This window comes from Lepisosteus platostomus, chromosome 16 (genome assembly GCF_059453375.1).
Source record: "Lepisosteus platostomus isolate fLepPlt1 chromosome 16, fLepPlt1.hap1, whole genome shotgun sequence".
NCBI classification, from domain to species: domain Eukaryota; kingdom Metazoa; phylum Chordata; class Actinopteri; order Semionotiformes; family Lepisosteidae; genus Lepisosteus; species Lepisosteus platostomus.
Window position 1 is genome coordinate 8,932,725 of NC_142626.1, and position 12,251 is coordinate 8,944,975.

Genomic DNA, 12,251 nt, shown 5'->3' on the forward strand with positions numbered 1-12,251 from the left:
CCCTAGCATCTATTATCTTACATAAGGGTTGACCCAGAGCTCCATGTCCCAGGTAACCCCATAAAAACACACAGCAGAGGGAAGTAATAAAGAATGACAAAAATTGTATATTATCCCTAACAATGGCAGATGCAAATGTTATTTCCCTTATTCAACAATTGAAGAAAAAGAAAAGGGCATCCATCAGATTAAATACAAGTTTTTATGAAAAACTGGACAGTGTGAGCCCCATGTAGTCTGATTTTAATATGTCTTTCCACTAGGCACCACACTGTAATTGGGTACAAAACAATGGGGTTTGATTGTCATTCTTTAAAAGTCAATTTTCTAAAGTTGTAGCTCATGAAAATACCCAGATTTTTTTCCAGTGCTTTTCCAGTGCTTCACCAGTGTCTTCTACTGAAACTGGGGGAACAAAGACAGCACATTCTGCATGAAGGTTTTATAAAGCCAGGTCCAAGGGTCTCAAAACCTTTTCAAAATCTAAAATTACACAGATACTTATGGGCAGTTATAGACACACAGTCATAGTTTTATAAGCAAATAGTAAAAGATATGTTATCTTCTGGCAGCTCAGTTATAAATCTCTTAAAGATCAGAGTTTGCAATCCACTTTTTTTTCCTTGTAGTCCACAATTTCTTCCAAAATGAGGCCTTTTTGAGAGGTTTGAGGTGCCTGAATGTATGAGCAATAAGTAGGCATAGCACACACCCTCATTTCATACACCACAGCTGTCACACACCTCTCTCACTTTTTCCGTAAACTTAGTAGCCTTGATTTGTATTTCCATCAGTACAATTGGTGATGTTACTGAACTGACAAGGTTTTCTTAGCCTTTCAAAATAAAAAATAAAATTAAAATAAAATTATGAAAATGTCCATTATTATTATCAGTGAGCTACTGGGAGTGACACTGACAAGCCAGACCTGTGCAGCGTATACACAGAGTGGCATCAGAGTGAGGAGCCAGGGAGGTTGTGTATTTGTTTTTTATAACGGAAAGTGTGTTGAGTCTCAGCACGAGTGGGATGTGCTGAAGAGAGACTCGGGGTTGTTAATGAGAGGTCTGAGTGCGGGAGTGAGTCTCTGGAGACTGTGTGTGTGTGACTTAGTCTGGTGGCTTCAAGTGAGGATGTCAGAGGCTGGAGGTGGACCTAGAAGTCAGAATGCTGACTGGCCGTGAGGGGACCAGTGAGTGTCAGGTGGGAGCAGGAGGCTCCAGATCAGGGAAAGAGCAGGAAGCTGCTTGTGGTGACTCGGAACATAGGGTGCCATCTCCCTGAAAGGGACCAGCCGGAGGGCGTGTGAGAGGTGAGGCTCAGTGAGTCCAGGAATCTGCGACAGAAGGGCTTGGCTCGGTGAGGGACCTACATTATGATCTCAGAGGACATCAGATAGAAAGGCCAGTGGAGTCAGTGAGCTGGAGACTCAGGGCCTGAGAGTCTGTGAGCCAGGGACCCAGAGGTCTCTGAGGATGTGTGTCCCATGCTCTGGTGCCATGATGAGGGGCTGAGTACATCACCACTCTTGAAGGAGTGGGCTTGCAAAAAATGTGGAAACGTTCTCCAGCAGGCTGTGAGGAGTGTGTCTGGAGTGGTGGACACACCTGTTTCTGGGGGTCACTACCACTGTGACATCACAGTATCATGGAGAAACGTGGTTAGTTTTCTAACTAACCTGGAATCTATATCAATGGTTGTTATGGTCCTTAGTTGGAGAGTTATTATTTTTTCCCTAATTGTTTTCTCCTTTTTCTCTGGGTGCTGCCAATTAAGATACTGTATTAAGCAAATGAGGCACAAGCATTCAAAAGGGGGAATACTGAGAGACTTTGTTTTGGTATGGCCTCATTGTTAGGCACGACCACCTTTCCGGTTTTAGCCTGTCTAGTTGTTTTTTTAGTCAGTTAGTTTGTCGGGGGGGGGGTCTTTTCTTTGTCTTTCCCCTCCCAATTGGAATACAAATGTGCACCTCTGCCTCCCTGTGTTTTTGGTATAATACAGTTTATTTGTTTTCTCAAACATAATTGCTTCTCTCTCACACATTATAATAGTAATTTTAACAGAACTAATGTGCAGTACTCTATTGACAATGGAGTCCAACTGTATTAATATTAATGGTATTCAAGTGAAATGTACAGATGGATCCCAAGTCTAAAGATTTCCCCTGTGGCAGACAAAGTCTGAGGCAGAATTCTGGTTCATACAGACTTGCTCTCTCTTTTCTGACTCGTACAAAGTGGATGCAGTCACACGGTCGGTTCCTGTGCCAAATAATGATTGAGATTGTTTATTGCTTCACATTTTGATTATGTGTTGTTATAGTTATAACCTTGCTTGTTTTTGTTTATATTGTTTATTTTCTTCAAAAGAGAATGTTGTTTTCCTCAACACATCTACAAATAACAATCAAAATCTCCAGTTCTCTTACTCCAGTGTTGTTAATTTACATTTTGTATTAATTCAACCATGTGAGAATAACAACCAAAGCTATAACTTTAACAAGACACCATAAAATGTGAAGCAATTTCTATTATGGTTAAAAGTTAAAGTCTCTCTCATTCTATTTCCTTATTCCAACCATTGTAGCTCTGTGTGTCTCCCTGTTTCCCACTGTCTCCCTTCCTGACAGTTTCTTCTGATCTTTCTTCTTCCTTCTGGAACCCAACATTTGAAGCAGCTGTTATCTTCATCATCCTTATCCATGGACACTCTGAGATGGATAATGACATGAAGTTGTATGTTACTGCTGAGCTGAGTGTTGTAGTGAAGACTTGGAAATAAAGTTGTGGATGAGCTGTGCAGATGTTCAGCTGTGCTCCTGTATTTTTGTCTGCAGGATGTGGAGCTGTAAACTAACAGAGAGATGTTGCGAAGATCTGGCCTCTGCTCTTCAGTCTCAACACTCCAGTCTGACAGAGCTGGATCTGAGTCATAATAACCTGGGGCATTCAGGAGTGAAACTGCTGTCTGCAGCTCGGAGGCATCCCAACTGTAAATTAACAACACTAGAGTAAGTGAACACTGCTGATTTATTTTTATTGTTTTATTTAGATATGTTAAGACTCACAGCATTCCATTTTTCACATGCATCAAAATGTAACACCTAGAAAATACAAAACAAAAAAGAAGGGTGACATATTAAAGTATTTTTTGTCTAATTTTATACACGTTCTTGTCTTTGGGCTCTTTGTAAACATATGATTACTGAGAGGCTCAAAACACAACCTTTCCCATTTTTTAAAATATATACTGTATATGTTGTAGATTTTTAATTATGTAGGTAATTTTCTTCTTGAAAGTTATTCTAGATTTGAACACTAGGTCTGTCCAGCTTTAACCAGTTTCTAGTGATTCTCTCCAGGAAGGTGAATTAGTGGATTTATGCAGATTTTAATGTTTTTAGATTCTTCAGTTGCTATGGGAGTGCCAGCCTCCCTTTCCATTTGAATCTTACCCTTATCTCTTATATTACTCCCTTTTTTATAATATTTTGTATACATCTGAAAGGAAGTAGCTATGGAAGTGAGTTAGATTTGCAACATTTATCAATTTGTTTATCTCAAGGTTCTTCCGGATGCTATTATCATATTTTAATTTGCATGCAGTATGATGCGCCACGCCCACCGCGTTTTGACGCAGTGTACTCCATGCATTTTGAATGGCTGGATCTGTATATTAAAGGGGACCTGTGATGTTTATTTTACATTTTGGGATTATAATGAATCTGCAATGATGAGTGCATTTCAAATCATAAGGAAACTACCAAGTACAAGATAACATGTACCATAACAATCTCCAATTTATATCACAAAACAAATGAAGTGTCAATGTATGGGTAGTGCCATATTGCCATCATTGTCTGTGATTCAGAATGAGGCATGCCTTAGACCAAGTGAATTTTGCTACTATGTTAATTCTAAATATTTTCATTTAACCGACACATACAAGACAACATGTTTTAGATTCTTTTAAGTATTGCAAAAAAGAAACCTGCCAACCAACTAAAACACACTCATATTTATTTTCATTTCATTTCTTGTTCACTTGCAGCGACTAGTGAGCAGGAAGGGCAGGGTTTATGGCACAATTTGCCCAAAATCTTGCTCTCGCCCTTGGTGAGACCAGCTGATTCTCATCTGCCTTCAACAACATGGCAACCATGCAGTACTTCCACAGAGTTCATGATTGTGTACTTAATTTGAAATTAGAAATTTTGAGATACTATCAGTTTATTTTGTTGCGGATATTTAAAACCCAGTCTAAAATTGTGGGACTGCAGTTCCCCTTTTGATCCGAGTGAGGTATGGATCAAAATTGCAGGTGGGGTCATGATTTTGATTGGGAGCAAGTGGGATTTAGTTCCACACAGGGCTACACACTCAGACACATCTTTCTAAAGTCCTCCTCATCTCAGTGTGTCTCACCTTGCCCAGTAATAAAACTGTGATGAGAAATATAAGATACTTGATCTTGTAAGAAAAGCTTCCCCTCTCATTTCCTTGTCTGACATGTTTAATCCTGCTCCTTACTCTTTTGCTCATCTTTTACTTTGTCCCTTTCTTTCTCTTGTCTGTTGTCCATCTGGCTCAATCATTCTCTTCACAACAGTATCTGCCAAACATAACAACAAACAAACACAATCTGCCAGGTGTTTGTCAATTAACTTCTATCTAATATTTTTAATTTTGTTTGATGATTCCACAGTTTGCTAATCCAACTAATTTGGTATCATGAAGAGATCATTGGTATAAATTAAGAAGAGCAGTGGTCCTAGTACAGATCTCTGTCGTACTCCAACTATTACATCACTGCAGTTTGACTCTTATCTTATTTCCTTTCTCTATTTATTAAATAATTCTCAATACAAACACACATTCTCTTTGCCTGTAATTTGAGAATTAATATTTTATATTGAACTTTATTAAAAATACATGGTATCATACTCTATGCATTGTTTGTTAATTACTGTTGTTGCTTGTTAAGAACTACCAAGCTTGGTTATGCAAGACCTACCTTCTCTAAATCCCTGTTGACTTTTCCATGTATGTGATCCTCTAGTTTAGTTTTTATAATTTTTTCCTTCCATGTAATAAAAATCACACTTTATTGGTCTATAATTGCTCGGTTAAGTTTTGTTATCCATTATGTGGATTGGCACTACATTTCCATTTCTCCAGTCCTTGGCTTTAGTGTCTGTTGGAGTTGTGACAATGGCTTCTGAATACATGTAATCTGACATAATATAATATGATTTAAGCATTAATATTATTAGCCATAAACACTGTCATGCACAAATCTCCAGTCGCACACAACTAGACTCTAAAATAGCTTCTTCCCCAGAGTTGTCAAGTTGGTGACGCCCCCACTCCCTCCCACCATACTATGATCTTTCCTAACGTCTTCCTGTACCCACAATGACTGTACTCCTACACCACTACACACACATGTAAGCCGAAATTGTACTGTCCCCCGATAGCCCAGTAAAACTGTACCCGTCGTAATAATATTTAATATTTATTAATTAACCATACTATTTTTGCACTGTTCCAAGAATTACCTTGCACTGTTTTTGTCCTGTTATATTTTCTCTGTTTGCGGAATTTTGCACAGTTTTGATTACTTGATTACATGTTATTTATGTTATGTTATTACATGTTACTGTTATTGCTATTGTGTTACTGTCTATTGTCTTATCTTCTGTCCTATTTACAGTGCCTTGCGAAAGTATTCGGCCCCCTTGAACTTTTCAACCTTTTGCCACATTTCAGGCTTCAAACATAAAGATATAAATTTTTTATTTTATGTGAAGAATCACCAACAAGTGGGACACAATTGTGAAGTGGAACGAAATCTATTGGATTTTTGAAACTTTTTTAACTAATAAAAAAATGAAAAGTGGGGCGTGCAAAATTATTCGGCCCCCTTGCGTTAATACTTTGTAGAGCCACCTTTTGCTGCGATTACAGCTGCAAGTCGCTTGGGGTATGTCTCTATCAGTTTTCACATCGAGAGACTGAAATTCTTGCCCATTCTTCCTTGCAAAACAGCTCGAGCTCAGTGAGGTTGGATGGAGAGCGTTTGTGAACAGCAGTTTTCAGCTCTTTCCACAGATTCTCGATTGGATTCAGGTCTGGACTTTGACTTGGCCATTCAAACACCTGGATACGTTTATTTGTGAACCATTCCTTTGTAGATTTTGCTGTATGTTTGGGATCATTGTCTTGTTGGAAGATAAATCTCCGTCCCAGTTTCAGGTCTTTTGCAGACTCCAACAGGTTTTCATCCAGAATGGTCCTGTATTTGGCTGCATCCATCTTCCCCTCAATTTTAACCATCTTCCCTGTCCCTGCTGAAGAAAAGCAGGCCCAAACCATGATGCTGCCACCACCATGTTTGACAGTGGGGATGGTGTGTTGAGGGTGATGAGCTGTGTTGCTTTTACGCCAAACATATCGTTTTGCATTGTGGCCAAAAAGTTCGATTTTGGTTTCATCTGACCAGAGCACCTTCTTCCACATGTTTGGGGTGTCTCCCAGGTGGCTTGTGGCAAACTTTAGACGAGACTTTTTATGGATATCTTTGAGAAATGGCTTTCTTCTTGCCACTCTTCCATAAAGGCCAGATTTGTGCAGTGTAAGACTGATTGTTGTCCTATGGACAGACTCTCCCACCTCAGCTGTAGTTCTCTGCAGTTCATCCAGAGTGATCATGGGCCTCTTGGCTGCATCTCTGATCAGTCTTCTCCTTGTCTGAGCTGAAAGTTTAGAGGGACGGCCAGGTCTTGGTAGATTTGCAGTGGGTGATACTCCTTCCATTTCAAGATGATCGCTTGCACAGTGCTCCTTGGGATGTTTGAAGCTTGGGAAATCTTTTTGTATCCAAATCTGGCTTTAAACTTCTCCACAACAGTATTACGGACCTGCCTGGTGTGTTCCTTGGTCTTCATGATGCTCTCTGCGCTTTCAACAGAACCTTGAGACTATCACAGAGCAGGTGCATTTATACAGAGACTTGATTACACACAGGTGGATTCTATTTATCACCATCAGTCATTTAGGACAACATTGGATCATTCAGAGTTCCTCGCTGAACTTCTGGAGTGAGTTTGTTGCACTGAAAGTAAAGGGGCCGAATAATTTTGCACGCCCCACTTCTCATTTTTTTATTAGTTAAAAAAGTTTCAAAAATCCAATAGATTTCGTTCCACTTCACAATTGTGTCCCACTTGTTGGTGATTCTTCACATAAAATAAAAAATTTATATCTTTATGTTTGAAGCCTGAAATGTGGCAAAAGGTTGAAAAGTTCAAGGGGGCCGAATACTTTCGCAAGGCACTGTATATACTGCACCTGAGTGACTACTGAGAAACACTTTTCATTATACTACGCACCTGTGTTTAATTTATTTAATGATGTTGTAACAGAAGAAATAAGGTTCTTGATCCCGAGATGAAGTAAAACAGATGAGTTTATTGCATGCAAGGAACAATAAAGCCGAAGTCTTGTTTCCCGCAAGAAACAACAAAACCGAAGTATTGTTCAACGTACTGTTACAAACTTTTGGGTTATATAGTGTTTTCTTCTCCGTTTCTGACGTCACTCGGTCTGATGGTAAAGAGGGGGGGTTCATGGTATTTGGCCAGTTTACGATGTTCTGGACAAATGGTCAGTTTAAGGGGGGTTCCTAGCTTGCATCTGCAATCCTTATCAGTTAACCCCCTATCCTGCCATAAACCCCAGCTTGTGACTTAGAAGTCTAAACCCCCTACAGAAAGGATTGAATTCAAACCCCCGTCTTCACATCTTTCTTCAATGACAATAAAGTTGAATTGAATTGAATCTTTAAATAAATAACAATAATAATAAAACAATGACAATTTGCAAGAGTTCAATTTTTAGATCTCTTCATTGTGTTTTTTTGTTCTTACAGAACAGTGGGATGTATAAGCTAAACATTGAAGAAGATTCCTTAATGGAGCAAGGTGGCAGAATTCCTTGTCTTTAAAGAGACAGAACAAACTCCTCCAGATGTTCATCAAACACCAAAGACTGCAGACCTGCTGATCAAACCCCTCTGAGCAGACTGTGTGAATGGCTGTGTTTTCATTGTGCTCTAGTATATGTGGAAGGTAGAGACAGGTCTCTCTCCTGCTCTGGGTCTGGACAGTGTGTAATTGGATGAGTATGAGTTTGTTTCTAATGTTTAGAATTAAAAAAGATTGTCTCTTAAATATATAATTAGTTCTGTTGGTTTGCCATGCACATTTCGTCTTAATAAAATTGTATATTGCGTACATGCAAGTCTTTTTTTTGTGTAGTTAATTCCTAGGAAGACGGCATGCTAGCACACTGGTTAGTATTGCTGCCCAACAGCACTGGGACCCTGGATTCAGTTCTGGGATGCTACTGTATCTGCATGAGGTTTTTATATTCTCTTCATGTTTACATGTGTTTCCACCAGGTACTCCAGCTTCCTCCCACAATCATGTTGGTAGATTAATGGGCTTTTGGGAAAATTAAATCTGGTGTGAGTATGTGTCCTGTGATGGACTAGAGTCCCGTCCTGATTGTACCCTGTCTTGTGCCCATGGATTGCTGGGATAGGCTCTGCTCCCTCATACAATTTCAGTAATAAGTCTCTTTCTGTATGTAGAGTGGATGAATGTGTATGAACATTTTGTCTATATGAAGGCATCACTGCAGGGATGTGGATTTGGACTGACTGTGCACACTGACTGCGTAAATCGGGTTCACTCTGGGTTCAGCTGGTACTAGTGGGTTGAACATGTATTTTCAGTTTTTCCAGTAGAAAGGTGCTGCTGGTTCTTCTGTATGTCCATGTTGCACCTGAACCAGACATAGCGCAGAAAAGGAATGCACAAACACTTGCAAAAGCTTAAATATATAAAACAATCACAGATAGCTGTGTGTTACAAAAGAACATGTGAACATGCATATTTTAATCATAAATTAATCAAAACGTGTTAAACATAAATATATTTTAGATTTTGTGTAGTACAGTAGCTAGCATTGAACTGTGTGTTAGATGCAGATGATACACAGAGCCAGCATCTTAAGATGTTCATGTTTAGAGGCAATTTGCTTAAATAACAAACTAGCCTGTGGATACTGATGTGCCAGAGAGGTGGAAAAGCTATTTCCCTATACCATCACTTTAAAATGTACCCTCAGTGAGTAACTGCTGCTACAGTATCTCATAGTGGGTTTCTAACACTGTGTATAGTTACACAGTGCCTTTAGTTCCATCCATTTTCTAATCTCTTTATCCAGTACAGGGGAGCTGGAGCCTATCCCAGCAATAACGGGCGTAAGGCAGGATACACCCTGGACATAACACCAGTCCATCACAGGGCAGACACACAACACAAACACACACCAGGGCCAATTTATCCAGAAGCCTATTAACCTGCCAGTATGTTTGGACTACGAGAGGAAATCAGGTCACCTGAGGAAACCCATGATAATTTAATTTTGAAAGCCACTGAGACTCTGGTGGTCCTGTTGTATTTCTGAAAAAAGATACAAAAAGCATGCTAACCAGTGTCCAACCCTATTCTTTAGGTAATACTAGGTAATTATTTAGGTAATAATTAGAAAAATATTTTAAATTATATTTTACCGTATTATATTTTGTCCTCATTTTTCTTTATTTTTAAATTTTGTATTTTACTTATTTTCTGATAGTCAGATTTAATGTATATTTGAACAAAGTCTTGTAAATTAATATTTTTTTCAAGATGTGGAAAAGGGGCAGCAATTTATTACATTGAAATTGTTCATATTAATTATTGATTACTAATAGTTCATGCTAACACCTGACGTTCTTATTTAGATGTATATGATATATTGAACTAAGTGTGACATAACATTCAGAAATACAATCGAGAATCGCTTGTGGTATTTGTATAAATGAAACTGTTCTAAAATGTATTCAAATCGATTAAAATGTATAATTTTGCCATATGTAATGTCACGAGGAAGTACAAAAAGCACCTGCTTTGTTTAACGATGGTTTCAAAAATAAAACTAAATGGTGAGAAAGCTATTTTAATGCCAATTAAAATTTTGAAGTTAAAAGAAATGATTTACGTTGATTGACTAATTTTAGGCAGATGCGCTCAGTGCTGTAAGCACTCCAGGCTGCAGATGGCTCATTCTGTCTCGCTGAGCTCCATACCTCCTCCCTCTCTCAGCTCTGCCTCTTCTCTAACGGAGCTCAGTGAGCGGGGCGCTATTTTCTCAGCGACCTGCTGATCCGCTTCACACCACAGGAAGACAGGAGAAAGTGATTTTCCCGTACGTGTTATGTTTACAAAAATAAAGTGTTTAAAACATTTAAAAATTAAAAAAAAACTTACAGCATACACAAAGATTCTAAGCTGATAACGAAGAAGTGTTTTTTTAACTATCTAAACCAGGGGTGGGCAAACTTTTTTGGCCCAAAGGCCACATAAAATTTTGAAACTGTATAGCGGGCCACTTCACACTGCTGTAACAGATAGCCTGAGAGAAAAAAATATTTTAAATATAAAAAAATAAAAACTGAATAAAACTTGACATTCAACACACAAGCCAAGTCTTCTCTTACTTTTTATTTTGATAAACTTATTTTCTCAAATTTGTTCTTGCTCTCTGGACAAAGAATATCTATGGTTTCTATCATACACTCTTTCAAAAGCTCCCCTTCAGAGAGCAGCTTGCTTTATTTGGCAATTTTATATGCACGCTCTTCATTCACTGTCAACTTTCTGCTTCTTCAATCCACTCATTTTTTCGCAGGTTCCCTCACAGTACGATGGACCCACTCTAACTGGTGAATCAAATTGGTAAAGCAGGGGTTCCCATTACGTTTTGGGTCAATGCCTCCCTTGACCTATCATATTTTCAACATGTCTCCCCTGTGTCAAAAATAAGTTCTATGGCGGTGCAATACTTTACAAAATATTATACATTTGAAAAGGAAATGATGGGTCAAAATAAAAACAAAGTTAATCCAATTTTTATTAGTTTTAATCATTTTCAAAACCAATAGACTTGATCAAAATAGTAAAAATACTTGGCAACACATTTTATTGAAATTATTTGAACATGAAAGCAATTTGAAAAAAAAATAGTCAACATCTTGGTAAAATGCAAATAAAATTACTAAATAAAAATGTAAACATCTAACATCAATGTTTTTTAAAAAAGGTGGAGAAATACAATGTATTTTTGTTTGTGCCTCTTAATGGCTAAGTGGGCTTGTTTAATAAATTATGTTAACATAATTCACCAAAGAATTGGTAGCATACTGGGTAGCATTTTTGGAATGGCATCGTGTATCTCCTTCTCAACTCTTGATCTGAACTTGGATTTGATAACCGCAAGTGCTGAAAACCCAGCTTCACAAAGACAGGATATTACAAAGGGGAGCAGAATTCAAAGAGCTCTGTTGCTTATTCCTTGGTACTTTAATAGTATGAGATTTTTTGCATTGTGCTACTTGGTACACTATTTTGTATGATGATAAAATAACTTTCCTGGGGACTGTGGTTTGGTTAGAAAAAGCAGCTTTTTGTTCAGTCATTAAACTTGCACGAAAAATACTCATGAGGCTTCCTTATTAAACTATTGTGAATAGTTTCCAATTGATGCTTCAATTTATTGGGGAGCATGCTCTCAACAGCCAACACTTTAAGGCAGACAACACACTGAGGACATTCTTTAGTGTCCACAATTGTGCATGTGAAACAGAAATTCAAAAAAACTGTCGTCATACTTTCTGTACTTGCATTTCTGTTTCTCTTTAGAACTAGGCTTCATGTTCTTCACGTTTTTTACTCACAATTTAAAAATCTCTCAATTGTGATCATGTAACAAAAAACTCACTAAATGTCCACTCAGAAACATGAAACACTTGTAGCCAGTGTCATGTGACACAATCTAGCTAGATAGTGCGACTTGCACATTCTGTGTGCACGAGCAGCGGGTTTTGCTCGTAATAAAATTTTTGTCTGGCGATACCTGAGATGCCCCTGACCGACAATGGGGTCTCCCCTAGGTGGCGCAATGCACAATTTGGAGTCAGTGTGGTAAAACGTTTGTGCGTCATCTAACAGCATGAATAATGAAATGTAAGAAAAAACAGCACCAAACAAAATGGAATATGGTGAATATTGACTAATTTATTTTTGACCTCAAGGGCCTGTTAAAACTGGCTGGCTGGCAGATCTGGCTGCGGGCCGTAGT

At 38.4% G+C, this 12,251-nt stretch overlaps 1 protein-coding gene across 1 annotated transcript in view; it reads left to right on the plus strand.

Annotated features, from left to right (window-relative positions):
* Nucleotides 1–10,104, plus strand: part of LOC148646816 (uncharacterized) — a 138,813-nt gene extending 128,709 nt beyond the window's left edge. The window contains exons 7-8 of the mRNA XM_088609199.1: nucleotides 2,840–3,013; nucleotides 7,933–10,104. Coding sequence (XP_088465325.1) covers nucleotides 2,840–3,013; nucleotides 7,933–7,954 — 196 coding nt within the window. The 3' untranslated portion in view covers nucleotides 7,955–10,104. The remainder of the gene's footprint in view (nucleotides 1–2,839; nucleotides 3,014–7,932) is intronic.
* Nucleotides 10,105–12,251: the final 2,147 nt, after the last annotated feature.